This window comes from Ceratotherium simum, chromosome 22 (assembly GCF_057802395.1).
Source record: "Ceratotherium simum simum isolate JZ-2026a chromosome 22, ASM5780239v1, whole genome shotgun sequence".
Lineage (NCBI taxonomy): Eukaryota > Metazoa > Chordata > Mammalia > Perissodactyla > Rhinocerotidae > Ceratotherium > Ceratotherium simum.
This window is the reverse complement of record NC_141921.1, coordinates 24,789,143-24,812,549: the sequence shown is the minus strand read 5'-3', so window position 1 is coordinate 24,812,549 and position 23,407 is coordinate 24,789,143. Positions and strand designations below refer to the sequence as shown.

General features: G+C 40.6%; 1 protein-coding gene across 2 annotated transcripts in view; it reads right to left on the bottom strand.

Annotated features, from left to right (window-relative positions):
• Nucleotides 1–23,407, bottom strand: part of CSMD2 (CUB and Sushi multiple domains 2) — a 604,641-nt gene that overhangs the window by 63,936 nt on the left and 517,298 nt on the right. For both annotated transcript variants that reach the window (XM_087446344.1, XM_087446345.1), the window contains exons 45-49: nt 16,686–16,766; nt 16,070–16,183; nt 8,067–8,255; nt 5,492–5,638; nt 2,695–2,883 (exon numbers count right to left, since the gene is read on the bottom strand). In XM_087446344.1, coding sequence (XP_087302470.1) covers nt 2,695–2,883; nt 5,492–5,638; nt 8,067–8,255; nt 16,070–16,183; nt 16,686–16,766 — 720 coding nt within the window. The remainder of the gene's footprint in view (nt 1–2,694; nt 2,884–5,491; nt 5,639–8,066; nt 8,256–16,069; nt 16,184–16,685; nt 16,767–23,407) is intronic.

Below are 23,407 nucleotides of genomic sequence, written 5' to 3'. Positions count from 1 at the left end.
CCTGGCCCCGTGGCCGAGTGGTTAAAGTTCCCCATGTTCCACTTTGGAGGCCTGGGCTCACGGGTTCAGATCCCAGGTGCGGACCTACTCCATTCATCACCCACGCTGTGGAGGTGTCCCACATATAAAGTAGAGGAAGATTGGCACAGATGTTAGCTCAGGGTGAATCTTCCTCAGCCAAAAAAAAGAAAGAAAGAAAAAAAAGGACAGAATATGGGATCAAAAGAAGGAGGGTCAGGAAAACAGAAGGAATGAGGAAATAAGGGAACATTTGAATATGATGTTCTTTTAATGCCTAATCCACAGGACTTTAAGCTTCTTCAGTGGTACTAGGTTAGCTAAATTGTCATATCTGATCAACTAACTTCCTTGCTTCCTTTAACCTTTTGGGAAGAAATATTTAGATCCCCTCTGACATTTTGCATGGGGGGTCAATATGGAGACAGCGGGTGAAGCAAGTGGGCAGTAGCCACTTCTCACTGCCGCAGGTCTCGTCCTTCTCTTGTGGATAACTGAGAGGACAGAAGACAACTTCCCAGCCTGAGAGACTAAAAGCCTGTCTCGTGATCGCCATGCCAAAACACAGTCCCCCAAACCCAAAGGTAGGAGGGACACTTCCTGTGGGTAGGAGAGAAGGGGATAGAATCTCAAGAATCACAAAGTATTTGAGGCTTGTGGTGGAATGAGACCTCTGAGGGAGAGAATATGAGGGAGAGAATGGGCTGCAGGAAGGAGAGAGAAAGCATTAGGTGGTATAGAATCTCTCTAAGGTGATATACTTGTCGGCGGAGAAGACAAGGTTTGGAAGCAGCGATGGGGAACTGGAAGAATGCCAGGCCTTTCCTGGTCCTGGGTTATGTGGGAAATAGGGGGTTAACACCCTCCACTTGAAAGGGCCACAGCAGCCATGTTCTCAGAGGAGAGCCACAGTTGCCATGGAGGGAGGAAGTGAAGAGATCCTTCTGGGCAGTGACCAAGGGTGTATGCTTGTTGGCCATGGAACCAGGATTCCAGAGAGCACAGAAGGAATGGCTGAGGTGGAGGGCATCAGAGGGATGCCTGGGGTGGGGATGGGGAGAGGAAGCTCAGAGCAGTATGAGGATGAGTGGACAGAGCCGAGAGGGGCCTAATTCTGGGAAGTGACAAAAGATAACAGAGATGAGAGGCATGGTAGGTCCCAATTGGAGATCTGGAAACAAGACTTTGTCTGTGTTGCTACAGTTAGAGACATGGAGACCAAAGCCAAATGACATTTGCCATTTGTGGACAGGCAGTTCTCTGGACCTTTGCTTAGGGCATCAAATAGAATATCAATGACACATTGTCTCTGTTCTTTGAGAAAGCTCGGGCACAGGCGAGAAGGTTGTGAGGGTCAGAGATGACAGATGTCATGAAAAAGTACGTCACCACACTGGGAAACAAAGAACAAGGGCATCACACACGAATGTGATTTCCTGTTTTTGTCCATATCATTGGTAAAGTTTTTCTTTTCTTTCTTTAATGCAGTACATAATGTTGAGAATGTGGGAGAAAAGGCAACATTCACATGCTGCTGGTGGAAGTATAAGTGAAGACAAACTCTCTGGAGGGCAAGAAGTATCAAACGCTGTAGATTTTGTATACGTAGGACTCAGTAATCTCATTTCTGGGAATTCATTTTAAGGAAATAAATGCAGATGTTGATAAAGATGGACTTATAAGGATTTTAATAGCAGCACTGTTTACGAGAGCAAAAAATATAGAAATCCAAATGGCCAACAATAGGATGATACTTGAATGCATGACAGTTTTTCCATAATGCTATGGAACCATTGAAAATAATGATGGGGAAGTGTATGTAATTATATGATAGACGTTAACAAAATATGAAGAGCTTTGCACATTGATGTACATTTTTGTAAACAATATATAAAAGACCAAAGGAAATGCACTGAAATGTTAACTGGTGGTCTCATTTGATGGGATTATAGGCCATTTTCACTTTTTTCTTTGGCATTATCTATAGTTTTTTTTTCTTTTTCAGATCTATAGTCTGCATGTATGTTACTTTAAGGGAAAAAAATCCCATACATTATCAAAGGCAAGGCATGCAAACTGCCCGGTACATATTATGGCTTGATCACTGATAAGTGAGTATGGTGATGGTCACTCTTCCATCCGGTCCCCTCTGTCCCTTGCCTCCTCCGACCTGCCCTGCGCTTCAGCCAGCCCTAATTGCTTTGCATATCTTGTGATTTCTGGAGTCTGTGCTTTTGCAAACGCTCCTGCTGTTGTCTAGAATGTTTTCCTTGCCAATGCCTGGTCTCAAACTCTGCTTGCTCTACAAGCCCCAGCCCAAGCATGCCCTCTTCTGGGAGCTCTTTCTAGCTGTCCAGGAGGAGGTAGGTCCCTTCTTACCTCTGGGCTCTCACAACACTGTTGATACTCCTGATACAGCACTTCCTTCCTCTGTCATTTTGCATTTATATGCCTACATATCCAGCTCCCTCATTGCTCTGAAAACACTGAGACTGTTTTATCCATGTGTACATCCCCAGGGCTTGGGATATTATGGATCTTCAATATATGTTTGCTGAAAGAGTGAATTAATTATCAATGAAGTAACCCACACTTGGAAGTGACTGGTCCTGGGACAAGCCCAAGATGTGAGTAGGATCCATGCCACCTGTCACCCCCTTCCCACCTGCTTCTCACCTTGACAGAGAGGAATGGCCTCGCTCCACAGGTAGTAACCCTGGGGGTGCCGGGTACAAATGGCCATGCTGTGTCCCACCAAGCGGTAGCCCGTGTTGCAGCCAAAGTGGATGGAGCCTCCAGGCGGGGTGCTGGTCTGGCCCATAAGGAAGCCATGGAGTGGAGCCCTGGGCAGGCTGCAGTAGGGAGCTGAACAACAAGACGAGGCTCAGGGGACCAGGCAGAAGTGGGAAGACAGACATGGTCTTTCGTGCATGCCATGTCCCCCCCCCCCCCATTTTCTTGTCTTCACCACCGCCAGGTCCACTGCTATTTAGGAAGGTCTGAGTGGTTGACACTGTAACACAGTCGATCAGTTTAGTAAAGAAAAGAAAATCCATGAAGCATTGGGTCCCCTTTGTGGCCCAGAGGCAGCACTGCTTGTGCAGCTAAGTTCAGGCTCTCGAATCCCGTCAGCTCCCAGAGATGCAGAAAATAGAACCCGATGGGGTTGGTTCCAGAGGGTGTGACCATGGGGCATGGACTCTAGAGTCAGTTAGGCCTGCGCTCAAGTCCCGTTTCTGACCTTTCCAGGTCTGTGACTTGGGACGAGTCACTGAAGCTCTTTCAGCTCCTTTCCTCACCTGTATATTGGGATTGGTTAGGCCTACCTCATAGGGTTTTGGACAATTTAGAGGGAGTGTGTTTGTAAAGCCCTCAGCCCAGCGCAGGACACTCAGTGCTCAATAAATGGTCCTTCTCCTTCTTTCTGTTGTGTAGGGGGGATGGGGCAGAGGGGGCCTGGCAATCCAGGACATAGAATCCACAGTCCCAATTCCCCTTCAACATATGGCTTCAACGTATTTCATTCATTTGTTCAACAAATAGGTGTCGAGTGTCTATTATGTGCCAGGTGCTGTTCTAAGTGCTGAGAATACAACAATGAAGAAAACACAAAAATCCCAGCCTCAGAGAACTCGCAGCAAAAACTCCTACCAGGGATCCTCAGGGGACGTTCTGTGAGGCTGGGAGAGAAGGATGACCAAAGGAACACGTAGATCCTGCCCCTTCATTTGCTCTGAGTCCCTGGCCGGGTCTCCTAGGCAGACCTGGGATAAGGTGGGTGCCAGGCCTTCACTCCATCCTCCCCATGGTGAGGTCCTCTGGCCTCTTACTCAGTGCTCACATCCCTCTGCTGTTGAAATTGGTGTTGGAAATACCTCCCTTCCAAGCCAGACGAGCTTCCTTGCTCCTCCTTTGCCACCTGTGTCCTGTGTATATTGGATTTACGTGTCTGCCTCAGTCAAGAACAAGAACCTCGTTATAAAACACACTTAGTCATAGAGATAGATGCATGTGCAAATTACACAAGTCTACTGCATTTTAATTAAGTACTAATTGTTTCACCATGTAATTAATTCACTTTCTGCGTGGCATATGTATTGTAATTACAACTGACTCATTACCACCAAACATGTGATTAGTCTTTAAAAACCTCAAGGAAAGGGCAACTCCTTAAAGGCTTCTAGTTCCTAGTTTAGCAACCAGCATAGTGAAATGCTACTACAGTGCTGTATTTCCCTTTGCGTGAGCATCTATCAGGAACTCAGCCTGAATCTCCCTGAGAGGTACCTTAAGATTTGAGGAAACTGAGGACTGAAGAGGTTAAGTGACTTGTCTATTAATCATTCAGCTAGTTAGCGACAGGACTGATCACTGACCCTGGAAGGCGTGAAGCCACCCTCCCTCTTGTGTGCATGGGAGAAAGGAATGTAGAGTTGACATCGCAGAGGAAATGGGCTCTGAGATGGTAAAGATCCTCCTTCTCCCAGACTCCCCTCAGCTTCATCTGGTTTGCTCTTCCCTGAAGCCATACCCAAGAGTTCTTTAAGACTATTCAAATGCCCCGCTAAGTTCGGGCTGGTCTTGCACGGTGGCTCACGAGAAGAGGTGGTCTGAGACAAGTGGTAACTCAGGCAGGCTATAACTTGACATCCCTTCTACCCAATATTCTTTAAAAATCTGTCCAACATTTGTTTGGACTGCAGACCAAATGCAGCAGTGGAAAGAGTGCTGAAGGGGAACTGATGCACCGTGGACCTCCCTACAGTCTTAAGAAGTTCATCTCTGCGTCCAAGCTTGCAGAGCCCAGCCAGCAGTTCCTTGGACCCATTTCCCTTCAAGTGGGCATCAAGCAGCTTATCAAGTTTTCTTTCCAACTACAGACAGTAATCCCCATGATGGGAGTTCAGATAAATTTGATTTTCTCCATCTCATTACATTTCCAGGGGTATTTTTGTGCTCCTCGTAGATTATTGTCCCCATCAGCCATTTGGCTGGTTTGGCCTTTGCTCTGAATCTGCCTATGAGACATGGTTTCCAGAGTGGAAGAGAGGCTCCTGGCCTTAAAATATAGCCCATCATTTGCTGCCTGTCTAACATTTGCCAGTTGGAGTTCCACGTCTTAGCGTCTTTCAGTTTTAAGGAAATTTATTAACATTTTGACAGGGTTAGGGATAGGATCACATTTGGGCATTATCAGATCATATATAATAAACTTATCCAAAAGACACAGGCTGGCAGTATGAGCAGGAGAGAGGGAAGAGGTTCAAGCAGGGAAAGAAGTAGACAAAGGAGGTAGGAAAATGTCAAGGACACTTGTGCAGCTTTAAGTGAGAGAGACTGAGAGAAGAGGGTGCCCAGTTCCCGCAGAGGAGCTCCGCCATCGATGGGGATGTGGCCCATGGCATATCTGAGTGAGAAACTTAAGGATCTCAGGGGCTGTGGTCCTTCTCATGAGTGTTTATGTTTCACTCACCTGAATACCGAATCTTAAAGCCCTTCCGATTGTAGGCGTGGTCAGAGGACCAGCGCAGGTACACAGAGTTGCTTGAGCTGGTGACAATCAGGGGAGCTGAGTAATTCCCACTGAGGGCTTTCAGCAGAGGACTTTGTCCTGAGGGACCTGGGGTGAGAGCACAGGACACAGGATCGCAGACTGTCACAGCTATCTAAGATATTAGATTCGGTGCCTTTGATGTCACCACCTCCTATTTTTCCCCTCCTCAAGTGAAGACACAAAGACTCAGAATGGTTGGGTAGCTCGTGCAGAGTCAGCACGGTCATTTGTACTTCCACTCCTGTCTCTGCGTCCTCAGGCATGCCCTAGGTGCTCTTCCCTCCTGAGCCCTAAAGCAGTGCTCCAGGAAGTCACTGCCAACCCATAGGAGTTGGCAGGTAAGATGAAATCTATTTGCCCTTTTGGGACTTGCCCAAGGTCAAGCAGCTGGTTAATGGAAGAGCCGGTTTTCAAACTGGGAACTTCTCCCACCCTGCTTCTCAAGTGCATACTAATAACAGCTCAGTGACTGCCATATAGAAAAAATATTTATTGAATGAATATATAGCAGTAAGGTTAGAGGAAAACATCATGTCTCAATGTCATAAATAACACAGCTCCTGAATATCCCTTTCCAAAGCTCTTCCAGAAAGGCCTCCCTCTTCTTTTTTGCTACCTTAAATGCCTGGGAGTGCATCCTGAGGCAGCTGGTTTAAGAGAGGTAGAATATAAAGCTGGATAATCCAAAACACAGGATTTATCACCCTGGAAAGAGCCATGAGTGATGGTTTCAATATGCTGCTGAGATAGCTCCTGGAAGCTTGACCAAAGTAATGGACCGTATTAAACAAAGTAGAGCCATCAGAACTGCTGTGACCAACTATGAAGGAAGGGGTCAAAGTCTCAGAGAAGTGGCCTGCTAGGATGGGTCTACTATATCAGGCCAGAGCACCCACTAGCTGACCACGTCTCTCAGGAGGACCTGGAGGACACTCCAGTTCCCAAGGCAATAAGGAACGCAATGGTGAGAGGGTGAGCACCAGCATCATCAACAACCCGAGTAATGGCTGTCCTCTGTGGGCTGAAACTGAGGGGAGGAGATGCCGTCACAGAACCAGCCTTCTGGGTATTGATGGGGATGAGGAGATCCTAGAATACGAGGCCAAGCGGAAACACTTAACAGTCAGAATCAATGTTGGCATAATTACTAAAATGGGCAGCAAGGTTGGAATGGCAGCTAGGATGGTCTTACCTGTAGAATCTATGGAAATGGCTCTCAGAATATGGTATTCCTAAGGGCAAGAAGATGGGCAACTCGCAAAAATATGAATTATGAACGAAACAGATCATGAATACATAACCAAAAGGGTGAGGAAAGCTAACCCCAATGGAAAGTTGTAATCCCTTGCCCAATTTGGAGACTTTAGCCAGGTTTCATTTCTTTCTCCAGAACACTTTGGCTGAAGGAGAGGCTGGGTCTCCATGAAAAAGGACCCTACAAAATGACACCAATTGTATACAGTAGTGATTCCCCCAGTCCTTCCCCAAAAAGACCTACCACTGTTTACTCAAGTAACTGAATATTGGAGAAAGGGAACGTCCAGAAGATTTTTGGACACAGAGTGTGAATTGATGCTGATATCTGGGGACCCAAAGCACTGTCATGGCTCCTCTGCTAGAGTAAGGGTGTCTGAGAGTTGGGGTTGGTAATAGAGTCCTTGCCCAGGTCCACCTCACAGTACAAACTTAACCAAGTAGTCATGTCAATTGCAGTAGCTGTGCCTGATGTAGTATCTTCACAGGGCAGATCGACATAGCCTTGGTTACACGGCATGCAGTTATTGATCTAGCAATGCATTCTTTTCCATACCCATCAGAAAGGAGGATCATAAGCAGTTTGCATTCACATGAGATAGACAACAGTATACATTCATGGTCTTCCCCAGAGCTATGTTAATTCTCCTGCTCTCTGTTATAATATAGTATGAAGAGATGTGGACCAGTTGGACATCCTGCAGAATATAGCGTATTGGTTCTCTATATTGGTGACCTTGTTTTAATCAGATCTGATGAGCCAGAAGGGACCATTAGTGTAGATGCCTTTGCAAGATGAAGGTAAGAGATAAGTCCTAGAAAGAGTTAGGTGAAATTTTTAGGGTCCAGTGGTTTGGGGCATGCTGAAACATTCCCTCCAAATTAAAGAACAAGTTATTGCACCTTTTCCCTCCTACCACCAAGAAAGAAGCACAATGTTTGGTAGACCCCTTTGGGTTCTGGAAGTAGCATATTCTTCACTTGGGAATGCTCCTATGATCCATCATTGGTTGACATTCAAGGTGCTAGCTTTGAGTGGGGGCGAGGCTAAGAAAGTGTTCTGTAGCAGGACCAGGCTGTAATACCATCAGCTCCCATGATACAGGGGTTTTTGTGATGAGAGAGACGTTGTGTGGAGCCTCTGGAAAGCTCTAATAGATGGGGTATGGCATAGACTCCTAGGGTTCTGAAGCAAGTCCGTGCCACCTGCAGCAGGGAACCATACATTTGACTGACTTACCATCAAAGATCTCAAACTCATCATACTGCTTCTCGCTGAGAAAGTACTCCACTGTGAGGGAGATGTTATATCCAGGTTCCACTCTCACCAGCCAAGAGCAGGTCTGGAACTGGGGATAGCTTCCAGGGTAGCTCTGACTCAGGATCACACCTGTGGAGTCTGTCATAAGCTCATTTGTTGGGCAGTGCACTTGGAGAAAGAAAGAGAAATACCGGGTAATTGAGATGGAGATAAAAACAGGGCCAACCCCTTTCCATGGTGCAAAAGACAACCATTGGAAAAGCAGTACTTGAACACATTCACATAAGATCCTGATAGCCATCATTATACTGCTCATGGCATGAGGTGACCTCAGACTCTGTGTCAATGTCATTCTATTTCTGGGATTCAGGCCTGGCCAATTGGTTGGAATCACTTCCTAGGTCAGATATGGGCTTTGGAGTAGGTAGGGATGATATATACATACAGACAACAGTAAGGCATCCCCAAATCCAACAGTTAATCTACTAAATGGGTTTGATTTGTACAAAGAGAGTACAGTACAGAGGTAAGCATTTGGTATTTTGAGTCAAATAAACCTGGATTTATAGCCTACTTCTGTCACTTACTACCTGTGTGGTCTTGAACAAATTATTTCCTCTCTGTGCAATGGCTTCTCCATCCCCAACACAGAAAGATAACACCTACTTTATGGGGCTGTTGTATTATCTAACATATTATATAATTATATATAACATTATATAATTGCATATTCATTAATTATAATATATACAATATATTATAGTATTATATGAAATAATATGTGTAAAGCACGCAACATAGTGCCTCCATAAATTGCAGAGCTGATGATGATAATGATGATAATTATACCAGGAACAGAAAGGGCCAGCAGAAGTTGGCTGTGGCATAATTACAGTATTAAGACATCTAAAGAAAAATGTCACCCTAAGGAAGACAGTCAATGAACTTAGAAAAGGAGCTGCTGGAGGAGCAAGATTGGGTTTTTTGTGTCTGTTACCACGGGGGCGAGAGAAGATGCTGGTTCAGAGGAGCCCTGCACACCTAGAAATCAGAAAGTGCTCTGTCCTGGGGGCACAGGGAAGCTTCAGTACAGCCTATGTGAGACAACCTTCAGGATGATCCACCTCCATTTGCTTGGACTAGGACTCAAAGTAAAGTTCTGAGGACTGAGTCAACTTCTTCAGTACCTTGAAAAAGGCATGCCCTTGGCAGTAGTTGCAAGTATTCCAATTGCTGCAAATGGAGAAACGGGTATTTTGCTGTATATGCATCTCTTTGCTGTATATGTGCCTTTAGATAGGCTTCCTGGATTTTGGGACATTGACAAAAGAGTTTCTGGAACTGCAAGGCCAACAACTAATCCCTGGATTTAACCTGAGGTGACACTGTTCTGGGGAGGAGACTTTGCCACTCACTCTCCAACCATCTCACCTGTTTCCTTCCAGCCTTCTACTTTCACAGAAGTGGGGCTTGCTACTCAGCCCTGGGTCTGGCCTAATAGAGGTTTGCTGTGGCCCAGAATTTCACACGACTCATCCAGGATTCCTCCAGAGTAGCTTTGAAAGGCACTAAGTAGCTTTTCCCGGGAAAGCCTTCTTCTTATTTTCTTATTAATTAATTAATTTAATTAATATTAATTAATAAGAGGAAAAAGAAAGCAAATGGCTTCTCGGAGGAAACCAGCACGGCTTTTGAAATATGCTTCTGATTTCACTAATCTGATGACCTACACAGGTCACTGAGGTGTGGTGATATTTAAGTCCCTCCCTAGGCCTCATGGTCCATTCCTGCCTCTACCAGGTCTGCTCTCGAAGCTCCTTACCTTTCTACTTGAAACTGCCTCCACTGAGGGGACACAGGCATGCTCTCTCAAATGAGATTGGGTCACAGGTTTGCCTTTTTGTGGGCAACTTCATCTGATTGGGTGTTAGTGTTTACAAGTTTCTTTTTTTTTTTTTCCTTTGTTTGAGATATCTGGCCTTTGAAGGTTTAGTAGTATTCTTCCATGAAACCATCTAGTCTTGATGTCTTTGCTGGGGTTTCCTCTGATAACATGCTCTATTTCTTGTAGAGAATTTGGAAGGTATAAACTTTCTATCTCTACTGGGGTGAATTCTAGTAAGTGATACTTTCCTAGAAAATCATTCATATCATTAATTTATTGGCATAGATTTGAGTAAAACAGTTTCATAATTTAAAACATTTCTTTTGCTTCGATGGTTACTTTTCCTTTCTTATTTTTGCATATTCCTGCTTTTTCCCTTTGTTCTTGATTAATTTACCTAATGGTTTGATTATTTTGCTGCTCTTTGTTTCAAGTATATCTTTTTACTTATTTATCCGTAAGGCTGTTTTTCTGTTTTATAACTTGTTAATTTCTTTATAAAATTCAAAATTTTTGAGATTTAATTTATGTACAATAAAATGCACATTTTTTTGGTGTGTGTGTGAGGAAGATCATCTCTGAGCTAACATCTGTTGTCAATCCTCTTTTTGCTGAGGAAGATTGGCTCTGGGCTAACATTTGTGCCCATCTTCTTCTACTTTATATGTGGGAAGCCTGCCACAGCATGGCTTGATAGGTGGTATGGAAACCTGTGCCTGGGATCTGAACCCACAAATCCTGGGCCACCGAAGCGGAGCGCATGAACTTAACTGCTACACCACTGGGCCGGCCCCAAAATGCACAGATTTTAGGTGCACAGTTCAATGAGTTTTGGCAAATGTATATACCTGTGTATTCATTACTATAATCAGGATATAGATTATTTCCATTACCCCAGAACATTCTCTCGTGCCCGTTTGCAATCAGTATGAGTTGCCCCATGCTCTAGGAAATCACTGATATTTCTATAACCATAGATTAGTTTTGCCTGTACTAGAACTTCACACAATTGGAATCATACATGTATTATTTTTGTGTCTGGTTTCTTTTGCTAAATATAATGTTTGTAAAATTCAACCCATGCTGTTTTGTGTATCACCACTTCATTTATTTTTGTTGCTCTGTAGCAATCATAGCACGATTTGCTTATTCATTCTCCTACGGAACATTTGGATTGTTTCCAGTTTGGGGTTATTATGGAATTCATATAAAAGTCTTTTTATGGATATGAGGTTTCATTTCTTGTGGGTAAATAACTAGGAGTAGAATTTCTGGGTGACAGGGTAGGTGTATGGTAGGTTTTAACTCTAAAAGAAACAGCCAATCGATTTTCCAAAGTGACTGTATGATGCTACATCCCAACCAGCAATACATGAAAATTCCAGTTGCTCCACATCCTTGTCAATGCTTAGTACTGTCAGTCTTAAATTTTAGCTATTCTAGTGGATGCGTAGTAATATTTCATTATGGTTTTAATTTGCATTTTCCTGACAACTAACGACATTGAGCATCTTTTCACATACTTATTGGCCATTCATGTACCTTATTTTGTAAAGTGTCTGTTCAAGTCTTTTGTCCATGTTTTTATTGGATTGTCTTATTGAGTTGTAAAACTTCTTTACATAGTCTACATACAAGTCCTTTTAAAAAAGACATGTACAATGAATATCTTCTTTTATTCTGTAGTTTGCCTTTACTTTTTCACATTTAGTTCTGTTGGTTTTCCCTTTATGAATTTTGAAGCTCTTTTATCATCTGCATATACATTTATATATCCTTTTAAATGGAATTAACCCTTTTGTAGTTATCTTTACTACATCAGATTTTAGAGGTTAGTATTTGCTATCTTGTCAAAATTTTGTTTCATACCAGAGATGAGTGACACCTTTCCAGCTATGACCATAGGGAGGCAGATGAAGATATCCAAGTCTAAGTTTATGGAAAGCCTATAACTATGTTTATTTAACTAATCTGAAAGTCTCTGTCCTTTAATTAGCAGTTTTATTCGATTATATTTATTATGGTTGCACATATATTGACACAGGTCAGTTACCTTATTTTGTGTTTTCTGTTTACCATAATTTATTTTGTTTTATTTTTTCTCCTTTAATGTTTTCTATTGGATTAATTGAGTTTTCTTTATTCTCTTTATTTTTGGTTATAGATTTAGAACTTACACATACTATGGCTATCCATCATTAAAAAAACTATTCATAAATTTAAGCATTATATTTAAATTTATATATTTTTAATAATGTACAGGGTTAATCAATGTCTATGCTTCTCCTCAACAAGAAAGGGTCCTCAGCTCACTTTGTCTTTCTTCAAATAGGTTCTCCAAAGTCATTTATTCATCCAGTTGTCTTTTTATTTTTTATTTTCTACAGCCAATATTGTTTAGATTTACCACCATGTTTTGCTGATTTCTTTACTCATTGTTACTTTTTGCATCTAAAATATTCTACCTGTATTCATTTTTTTTCTTGCTGAATGTGGTATACATTTCCAGTGTTTACCAATATCAGATTATCTTTTACTTCCTGAGCATATAAAACATTTCACGTCCCTTCCATGTGCCTAATACTGGCCAATGAGATGTGAGTAGAATAACATGTTTCACTTTGGGGCTGAGGAAGTGGACAGCCATGTGTGAGTGTGCATTCTCTCTCTTCCTCTGCTGCAATGGAGGATAGAGGAGGGGGCCTACTTTTCTGATGGCAACACAAGATTCAAGCATCCTGGATCATTGAGGCATCAGCTCTATAGAATCACTTGGACTACAGCAAATTTTGCCTAAAGGAGAAATAAACTTTTATTGTGTTAAGCCACTGAGCTGTGGGGATGGGTTGTTATTGCAGCATATACCTATCCTATCCTGACTAATGCACTGAAGTGTGTCCTTTAGCTATGCTTTTAGTAAGGCAGTAACTTTACTTCGTTCTTGTGTGTCTGAAGGTTTCATTAATTCATTCTCACTCTAAAATGATAATTTGGCTGGGTTTAGTATTTCAGTTTACAATTACTTTTTCCTGCTGCATTTTATTTTTCGGTTGATGCAAATAACGCTGAGTCTGATTTGTCTTTTCTCTGTGATGGCTTTAACATTTTCTCTTTATCTTTGATGATCTACAATTGTACTGTGATTTTTTAGGGTTGATGTTCACGAAATTCTCTATGTTGCCATAGCAAGAGACACAGTTCTGGGATAAGAGAAGAATGTCTGATCCTTGTCATAGGGGACTAGGACTTCATTGGACAGAGCATTAGCTGAGTAGAAAGGAATGGAATGAGCCAAAGGGTAAAACAAAGTTATATATTGAAGAGGCTATGAAAGGAAAAACATCCTATGTTCATGGATCCGAAGACTTATTGTTAAGATGGCAATATTACCCAGACTGCTCTATGGATTCAACTCAATCTTTGTAAAAATCCCAGCTGGATTCTTTATAGATATGGACAAGCTGATCCTAAAATTTATATGGAAATTCAGCAGCTCCAGGATATCCAAAATAATCTTGAAAAAGAAGAGCAAAGTTGGAGGATCCACACTTTCTGATTTCAAAACAAACTACAAAGTTACAGTGATCAAGACAGTATGGTACTGGCATAAGGATAGACTTATATATCAAAAGAACAGAATTGAAGATCAAGAAATAAACCTCCAAATTTATGGTCAATTGATTTTCGACAGGGTGTTAAGACAATTAAATGGAGAAAGACTAGTCTTTCCAATAAAAGGTGCCAGGACAATTGTATGTCCACACGCAAAAGAATGAAGTTGGACCTCTAACTCATACTATATATAAAAATTAACTCAAAATAGATCAAAGACCTAAATGTACGAGATAAAACTATCAACTCTTAGAAGAAGACATGGATGTAAATCTTCTTGACCTTGGCTTAGGTGATAGTTTCTTAGATATGACACCAAAAGCACAAACAACCAAAAAAAAGAAAAAAATATATAAATTGGACAGCATCAAAATTAAATACTTTGGTGTTTCAAAGAACATCATCAAGAAAGTGAAAAGACAACTCATAGAACAGGAAAAATTTTTTCAAATCGCATATCTGATAAGAGACTTGTATCTAGAATATATAAAGAACTCCTACAACACAATAATAAAAAGAAAAATAACCTAATTAAAAATGGGCAAAGGATCTGAATAGACATTTCTTCAAAGAAAACATACAAATGGACAATAAGCACATGAAAAAATGCTCCACATCACTAGCCATCAGGAAAATACAAATCAAAACCACAAGGAGATATGCTTTACACCCACTACATTGGCTGTAATTAAAAAGACAGATAATTGTAAGAGTTAAAGAGGATGCAGAGGAATTGTAACCCTTATACACTGCTAGTGTGAATGGAAAACGGTTCAGCCTCTGTGAAAAAGTCGGGAAGTTCCTCAAAAGGTTAAACATAGAGTCACCATACGACCTAGCAATTACACTCCTAGATATATACCCAAGAGGAATGAAAATATATGTTCAAACAAAAACTTGTACATGAATGTTCATAGCAGCATTATTCATAATAGCCAGAAGTGGAAACAACCCAAATGTCCATCAACTGATGAATGGATAAACAAAATGTAGTCTCTATAATGGAATATTATTTGGCAATAAAAAGGAAGGAAGTAAAGGAGTGAGGTACTGATCTGTGCTACAACATGGATGAACCCTGAAAACATTATGCTAAGTGAAAGAAGTCAGTCACAAAAGACCACTATTGTTGGATTCCATTTCTATGAAATATCCAGAATAGGCAAATTCATAGAGACAGAAAGTAGATTGGTGGTTGCCTAGAACTGAGGAGACTGGAAGGAAACAGGAATTGACTGTAATGGGTACAGAGTTCTTGTGGGGGTGATGAAAATGTTCTAAAATTAGATTGTGGTGATGGTGGAAAAATTCTGAATATACTAACAACCACTGAAGTATACACTTTAAACATATGAATTGCATGGTATATGAATTATATCCCAATAAAGCTGTTGTTATAAAAAAGACTGTGAAGGTCACACCTTGAGAAGCCAAGTACGACACCAAGTCCCAGAGGGTGCATGAGGGTGAGAATGGGGAGCAAAGCCAAGAAGACTGGAGCCATGTAGACACAGAAACAGAGTCAGAGATGAGAAACTAAGGCTGGAGCAAATCAGGGAGGTTCCAGAGAAGGAGGAAGGATAAAGTTCACTTCTACTGGGCGCTGGTTGGTTGGTGGTGGGTGGGTCTAGCTCAACTGAAATGAACAGGTACTGAATTTCTCGATGTATCGGGCAGCCTAATTCTGGGGCTTGTGGCTCTTCTCTTCTCACTAATAATCCATATTGCAGATTCTCCCACTCTTGCTTTCTAAGAGGTAAGGGAGAAGCTGACCTGTTTTTCCATAGACTACTAAATATTCGTTGGTAGCAATAATAGTAGAAGCAGTAGTAGTACTTGTAACAATCATAATAGCCCTTACTGAGCAGTTACTACGTACCAGACATGGTTCTAAAGTGCTTTACATCACTAACCCATTTAATTCCTCATCATAAACCCACAGCGTAAGTAATATCATTATCTTTATTTTACAGATGAGAAAACTGAGGCACAGGACAGTTAGGTATCTTGCCCTGGTCAGATGCCTCACGAGTGGAGAGTCTGTTTTTGGTCTTAGTTGGGATAACTTCATCTTCTGTCAAGGCATCACACTGGAGTGAAGACAGCTGTGGCTCTGTTGCCTAGTTCAGCACACAGGACCTTGAGCACATCTGCTCTCCAGTATGGCAAGGTTGGTGTGTGAGCCCACCCCTCCCTCAGGTCCTGGAACTCCCTCTTCCAATGATCAGTATGCAATTTCCAGGGGATGCCAGTTAGAAAAAAGGAAGACAGAAATAAATGTGGCCACTATGGCCAATTTACAGCCCCACATCTAAGAGCAGGGCAGAGAATCTATCTAGAGCAATCACTCACTCATTCACCCCAACAAACGCTCACCAAGTGGCCTCTTCTTTTATGGGCAGGGACTGGGAATACAGAGGAGTTAAACAAGGGCTATGTTTTGGAGGAACTCCAGACCCACAAAGGCATGGCTCAGTGCAATTACCTTCACATATTGGAGGGGGGCCTTCAAACTGCAGGTAAGTTCCAAGTTTGCAGGTCAGGATTTCACTCCCCACCAAGGTGAAGCCAGGGAGGCACCTGTAGCGTACGATGTCACCTGTCAAAGAGAGACCAACATGCGGATTCCCTGGAGAAGTCTGGGCAGGGCTGATCGGCACTCTTTAGTATCTTGAATCCACTTCCAGGCAAGACAATCAGCAGTGGGTTGTGTTCTGTTCAGACTTAAATAACTAGATTAACTCCAATCAAATGACCCAGACAACTGCTGCTCCTCTCTCGCAGCTCAGACTTGCTGAGCCTAAGAATGTTTTCACGTTCCAGGAACTTTTTACACTGTCTTGCATGGATTTGTTTCTTAAAAATGCTGACTTGAATCACAGAACAAGATCGCTTTCCTACCTCCTCTGCTTAGGTATGGCTAAAAGGAAGAGTGATTGTATTTTGGCTGTAAACTCAGTTGACAGACTATCCACCCTCTTGCACTAGGCCTGTTGTTTCTCTCCATGGACAGGAGGGAGAGATGAGCCTTGTTGGACAGCCCCCACCTCTACCCAGCCCCTCCTCGCCAGCCCAGACCTTGCTGGATTGGGAGGTGGTACCTATGTTGAATTCTTCATTCTCGGTGACAACTTCAGCATTGGGGAGGATAGTGGGAGGAGGGCATTTGGTGAGTGGATAAGCTGAAAAGACAAAAGCAGAGAAGTCAGTGTAGGAACATCATTCCTGGGGCACATGGTCATTCATTCATTCATTGCTTCACCTTCTCATTCCTCATTCATTCACACAGCAGATAGTAATGAGTATTTATCTGTACACAGGGCAAGTTTAGCCAAGTAGTACTTTGCTTCTCTGCTGTCATCCTTTATTTTATTTTTGATGCAAAAACCAGGAACCATATACTAAGACCAACAATAAAGGAGAGAGGATCTAAGAAGCCAGTGATAGTCACTAGCACTGAAGGGAACAGGAAAGAAGCATTTATGGAGCACCTACTGTATATCAGGCACTTTCACACGCTGTCACCTTTTATTCTCAGAATAGCAGATCACCCTGAGAGATGTTCTTACTTTACTTATGAGGAAGCTGAGATTTGGAAAGGCTAAGTTACGTCTCCAAGGTCACGCAGGGAGTAAGGGGCATAGGCAGGATTTGAATCCAGGTCTGGCTGCTCTCAAATCCCATATTCTTTCCACTACTCGGCATCTAAATACTGAGTGTGGCTTATGTGAGTGCCCATTGAAGTCAGCTTGTTTCCCTTTTGATCTTTGGCCAAACACTTCCGGCTTCAGTGAATTTTCTAAACTGGAAACCACCTCTCTAGGCAGAGATTGGACTTGCGTGGCTGGTGTTACCAAGGGAAAGTTCAGTGAGGGCTCATAACTTGGCTTTCCTTCACGATCTGGCACATGGTTAAGTGCTAAGTAAGTGTTAGCTGCTGTTGCCACTGCTGCTGCTGCTGTTATTATTACTATTATTATTTCCAAAGTCACCTCAACCCCTGCTATGCTTTTCAAAAATAGCATTCTCTTTTTTAAAAAATTTACAAATGTAATGCATTGTCATTAGAGAAAATATGAGATTTTCTATGAAAACAGTCAGAGGAAAATTAAACATATCCATTGCCCTTTCAGATATAACCACTGTTAACTTTTTACTATAAGTTCTTAGCATATATATTTTCTGCATATATAAATATCTTTCTCTTACAAAACTTGTATAATGTTATATACTTTGTGTTGATCCTTGTGTACTTAATATTACATTGCAAGAGTTTTCCCATGTAATTAATTTCCTTCAAAAATGATTGAAATGACTTCATAGGATTTAATCATACGATTTACTAGAATTGATTTAACAGATGATCTATTGTTAACCATTTTGGTTTCCAAAGTTTTGCAATTTAAAATAAAACTGTGATGAATATCCTTCTGTATATGCATCTTTTATGATTTTTTTCTTTTCTTTTTCTTTTTAAACTAAGAATGATTAAAGTGTATGACTTTTTTAAAGTACAGGCATCTCCTACTGGATGTCAGTAATCCATTCCTGGAAATCAGATGTTCTGTGTAAAGATGCTAACTAGGAGCCTATTTCCCATTACATTTCATGGGAAAAAATTACAATGTGTAACCCCAAACCCAAAAAGTATTAAATACCTATATATATGCAACAAATCATCATGCTAGAAGCTAAACACTTAAAACATTATTTCTTAATCACTCAACAATTAATATGGCTATAACAAAACAGCGGTTCTATGCACTGCAGTGCACACACTTTGCATACCGTAGTGCACCATGTGAACTTCCTCAGCTTGAGACATTGTAAAACCCTAGGCAGAAACAAGGGCAAAATGTGAAAGACACAGTGGGAAGGGGTTCAGGACAGCGCTAGGCGGTAGAGTATGGTTCACAGTGAACATTACCCTGTGATACCTCTCAGAGGCAGCAGCATCTGAGACACACATTCCAAATGTTCACATGAGAGTCTGACATTTTACCAATTGCAGTTGAAATGTAACTTGAGACTCTTCCTGCATATAGTTTTATTTAATATGTTGTATTATATTTTCATGATTTAGCTATTTTTTTTTTCTACAGATGTGCTGGCTGAAAAAACGTCATATTGAGAGATACAAGAGTTTAAGTGTGGGTATTAAAATCAAGAGGCACTGTCTGGATAACCAAACAGGTTTAACCTCGATTTAACCTCAACCAAAGAGAACCATGCCTGAATTTGAAACATGCTTCCATTTTTCTCTCCAGGAAAATTGCTCCAATGGATACTGTCAATAGAGCACCAGTTTCTCCAACACTGAGCACTATATTCTACTTTTATCCAGTTTATTTAATGACTATCTATTGAGGGCGTACCCTGGGTCAGACACTGTGTTAGATGCTGAGGATGCAAGAGTAAACAAAGAGACAGTCCTTGCCCTCACAGAACTTAGAGCGCATTGGGGGAAATAGTCATCAGTTTTAATCTTTGTCAAGTTGATAAACAACAAAAAAAAGTGGCATTTCTTTTCTTTTAATTGGCATTTGATAACTAGTTAGGTTAAACATTTTTTCATATATGAGTGAACTATTTGCATTTCTCTTTTTAACTTTCTGTCCATGTCCTTTGCCCCTATTTTTCTTACAAATTTGAAGAACTCATATATTTAAGATTGACTTTTGCCTCTTAAATAAATTTTCATAGTTTATTCTTTGTTTGTATTTATTTATGATTACTCTTGATTTGTAGGAGTATTAAAGTTTTATTTAGTCAATTCTCAATATTTTCCTTTACAGAGTTTTTTTTTTTTTTTTTTTTTTAATTTGGTATCTTCTATTCTCAGTCTCATGTTTACCTTTAAAACATACTTTTTTGGTGGGGGAATTGGAGGAAGGTGGTCAAAAGGTACAAACTTCCAGTTATAGGATAAATAAGATACATTACTGGGGATGTAACGTACAGCACGATGACTATAGTTAACACTGCTATATGGTATACTTGAAAGTTGTTAAAGAGAGTAGAACCTAAGAGTTCTCATCACAAGGAAAAAACGTTTTTTTCTTTTTGTATCTATATGAGATAATGGATGTTAACTAAACTTATCGTGGTAAGCATTTCACAATATATGTTAAGTCAAATCACTATGCTGTGCACCTTAAGCTTATACAATGCTATATGTCAATCGTATCTCAATAAGACTGGAAAAAAATAATTGTCTCAAACCCTGAAAAAAAACACTTTGAAACCTTCTAAGACATACTTCACCTCCAGAAAAAGATCAACAAAACGAAATCTCTACTTACACACAGACTGAGTGTTTAATATTTTGTTGTTACTAGTTTGATTGGGGTTATTTCCCACTACATTTTTAAAAAATTACAAATTTCTGCTCAATGCACAAAGCTGGTGGAATACTGAAAAGCAATAAAACAAAAATTCCCCAAGTCCTACCACTTAGGCGTGACCACTCTTAGCATTTTGGTGTATGACCTTTGATTTTTTACAGACAATTCCTCCCCCAAACACACACTGTATCTACCATATTACTGCCATAGAACTCGAGGGCAGGGGGACATTCGTGACTCCTTCATTTCATTTTGCCCCTATGTCCCATGCTCCCCTTGGGGGTGAGACACTGATATAACTGTCAGACCCCAGTACCTGTTAACATGTTAACCGGTGGGAGGGCTCGTTGCTTTATGTCAAGCAGCCGTCAGCTCAGCAATAGCCATTGTAGGTCACTGCATATCATACTGTCTTATTGACTCTTTCTGGATACGTTCTTTCTCATGTTGCTGGGTGTGTTGGATTGGCTTTTCTTCTGAAGCTTTTAAAGCCAAAGTAGCTCAGGAAAAAAATATGGTTCAAATGGTTCAGTTCAGTTTACTGGATGACTCAGGGCTCTGCATTTGGTTTTGGGGGTCCAAGTCCAGCTAATATTAAAATGCCTTCCTTTATCATTGTTCCTTGTATATATCCTTTTCTCAAAAACTTCACAAGGAAGGTGGCTGTGGTCTAGGTTAGGAGTTCATAATTACTGCCTCCTTTGGTTATATCAAAGAAGGTTATACCAAAGAATTAGGTCCAATTTCAAGTTCCCAAGAGAGAACATCTGATTATCTGTGCTGGAGTTAGGTCAGATGCCCACCTTTGGTTCAAACTCTTGTGGCTGGGGTTGGGGGTGTACGCGGCGCGGTGTCACGATGTACAAACGTAGTTGACAAGTGAGATGAGCAGTTAAGGAGATCATTAGGAGCTGTACAGACACCTGAAAGTGTTTTGACTGTAGTTAATTGATTGTGTTAAGCTTTTGATACATATTCTCCAACTGCCCACCACCAAGTGGGCATCTCCCTACAGTCTTCCCAACAGGATTATCATCCAAAAAATTATCATTACAGATTATTTTCTAATATAAAATAATCCACTTTTCCCATTTAATGCCTTTTGTTTTGAATTCTACTTTTTTCTTTGATTGTTATCGTTGCTTGTGTTTGTCAAATGTACTACCACCCATCCTTTTATTTTTAAGTTGACACTTTGTCTTTGTTATGTTCCTGGTGTGGAAAATATAGTCAGATTTTATTTAGCCTAATCTAAGAGTCTTTACTTTTTTAATAAGGAATTGGGCTTTAATAAATTTGTGTTTGTCATAATAATGGAATGATTTTATTTTACTGTTTCATCTTATTCTGTTTTCCGTATCTGTTCCTATACAGTTTCTTTTATTTTCAGCCTTCTATATACGGATTATGTTTTGCTTAATTTTCTTTTAGTGATTTAGAAGTACTACAACCTATTTTTAATTTATTAGTGACTAAAATGTGTACTTGGAGTGATTTTTTTCTAATTATCAAAGTCAATAACAGAATAATATCTATTGATTCCACCGTGAAAGATAAGAATAATCCATTTCTCCTAACCCTCTTCTAACTACTTGGGCTTGTGTTAATATGAAATTATCATGATTTTAATCTTTTAAGATTATTATTGTATTTATGTTCTACTTTGATTCTATATTTTCAATTATCATCAGACTTAAATTTATAATTATCTAGTCAATGCTTCCCATTTTTATCTTTTCTTTTCTCTAGTTTGAGTTAGTGATTCATCTCTTGTTGGGCAATTACATCCTTGAGTAACAATTCAAACCGAGACTATGGGTGACCCTAATTTTAAGCTCCTGGATATCTGCAAATGACTGTCTTTTGTCTTCACATTGAAGCTCTCAACTGTTTTTTCCTTAAACATCTGTAAAAATGCCTCCTTTGTTTTCTGGAATCGAATACCAAAAATAATTAGTCTGAGAATTGTTGATTTTGGTCCCTTGGAATTAATTTGCTCAGCCCAGATTCTAGTAGATTTTCTCTACTCTTCATCTTTATAATTTGGAAAACTTTCCAGGCTATTTTTGATTTCTCCTGGAGTACAGTGAGCTCTTTTTTATGCTATCTGAACAGGGTTTCCTTCACCTCAGAAAGTTTTATTTTATTAATTCTATTCCATCCACCTGGTTCTTTTCTTCATAAATACTTTTTATCTGTACGTTGGTTCTTTGGATTTCTTTCTTTACCATCTTCTCCCTCACCATTTTCAAGTCTTTGCCTTTTCCCTCTTTGTGTTGAGTTTTTCAGGTTTGTCCTCCACATTTCTGAATTGTTTTTCTACAATGTCGGTTCTGCTTTTTGCTGATTCTTATGCCAATTTAGATTGTGCTGTCATATTTCTTTTCTTCTTTTTTTATTATCCACCTCCCCTTATAAATAAAAATTTTAATTTGAAACATTCATAAAGGTATAGGAAAAGTTGGAAGTACAGTACAAAAACCTTTCTTCATGACCCAGTTGAAAGTAAATTGCCAACTTGATTCCCCCTAAACAAAGAATATTTTAGTGTGTATTTCCTACAGACAAGCACATTCTCCCATATAACCACAAAGCAACCATCAAAAGGAGAAAATTAACACTGATGTGTTACTGCCATCCAATCCTCATGCCCCATTCAAGTTTTACCACTTGTCCCAATAAAGTCCTTAACAGCAGAAGGACCCAGCTGAGAATCATATGCTGCATTTAGTTGTCATGTCTCTTTAGTCTCCTTTAGTTTGGAACAGTTCCAAAGTGCTTCCTTGATCTTCATGACCTTTACCCTTTTGAAGATTATATGCCAGTTAATTTACAATATGTCCCTCTATTTAGGTTTGCCTGATGTTTCCTCATGATTAGATTCAGGTTGTGCATCTTTGATGGGAATATCACAGAAGTGATGCTGGGTTCTTCTCCGTCCCTCCTACCAGGTGGGGTGTGATTCAGTTGGTCCCATTACCGATGATGCTCACTTGGATCACTTGACCGAGGTGGTGTCTCCCAGGCTTCTCCACTGTAAGGCTATCCTTTCTTTCCTTTGTAATTATTGTGTGAAGAGGTAGTCTGAAGCTGTGTAATTATCCTGTTCCTCATAAAACTTTTAATTCATTCATATATTTATTTATTTAGACATGTGTGGATATACATGGGGCATTTTATTCAACACGTGACCATTTGTTACCATCATTAATTACTTTGATGTGCAAATTATCCCCAATATGGTCAGTGGGAGCCCCTTCAAGCCAGCTTCTGTGTCCTTTTGATATGTCTCCATTACTCCTTGAGCACTTCCTTGCTTTCTGCCATAAAATGTTGCAGGCTCATCTTGTACTTTCTCCGCTCTAGCCCTAGAAGCAGCTACTTCTTCAAGGAGCCCTGGTCTATTTTAGTGGGAAATGGCATTGAGAAATCAATGTCTGGTGTTAGATGTGTCCATTGCTATTGAGGAGTCATTGTTC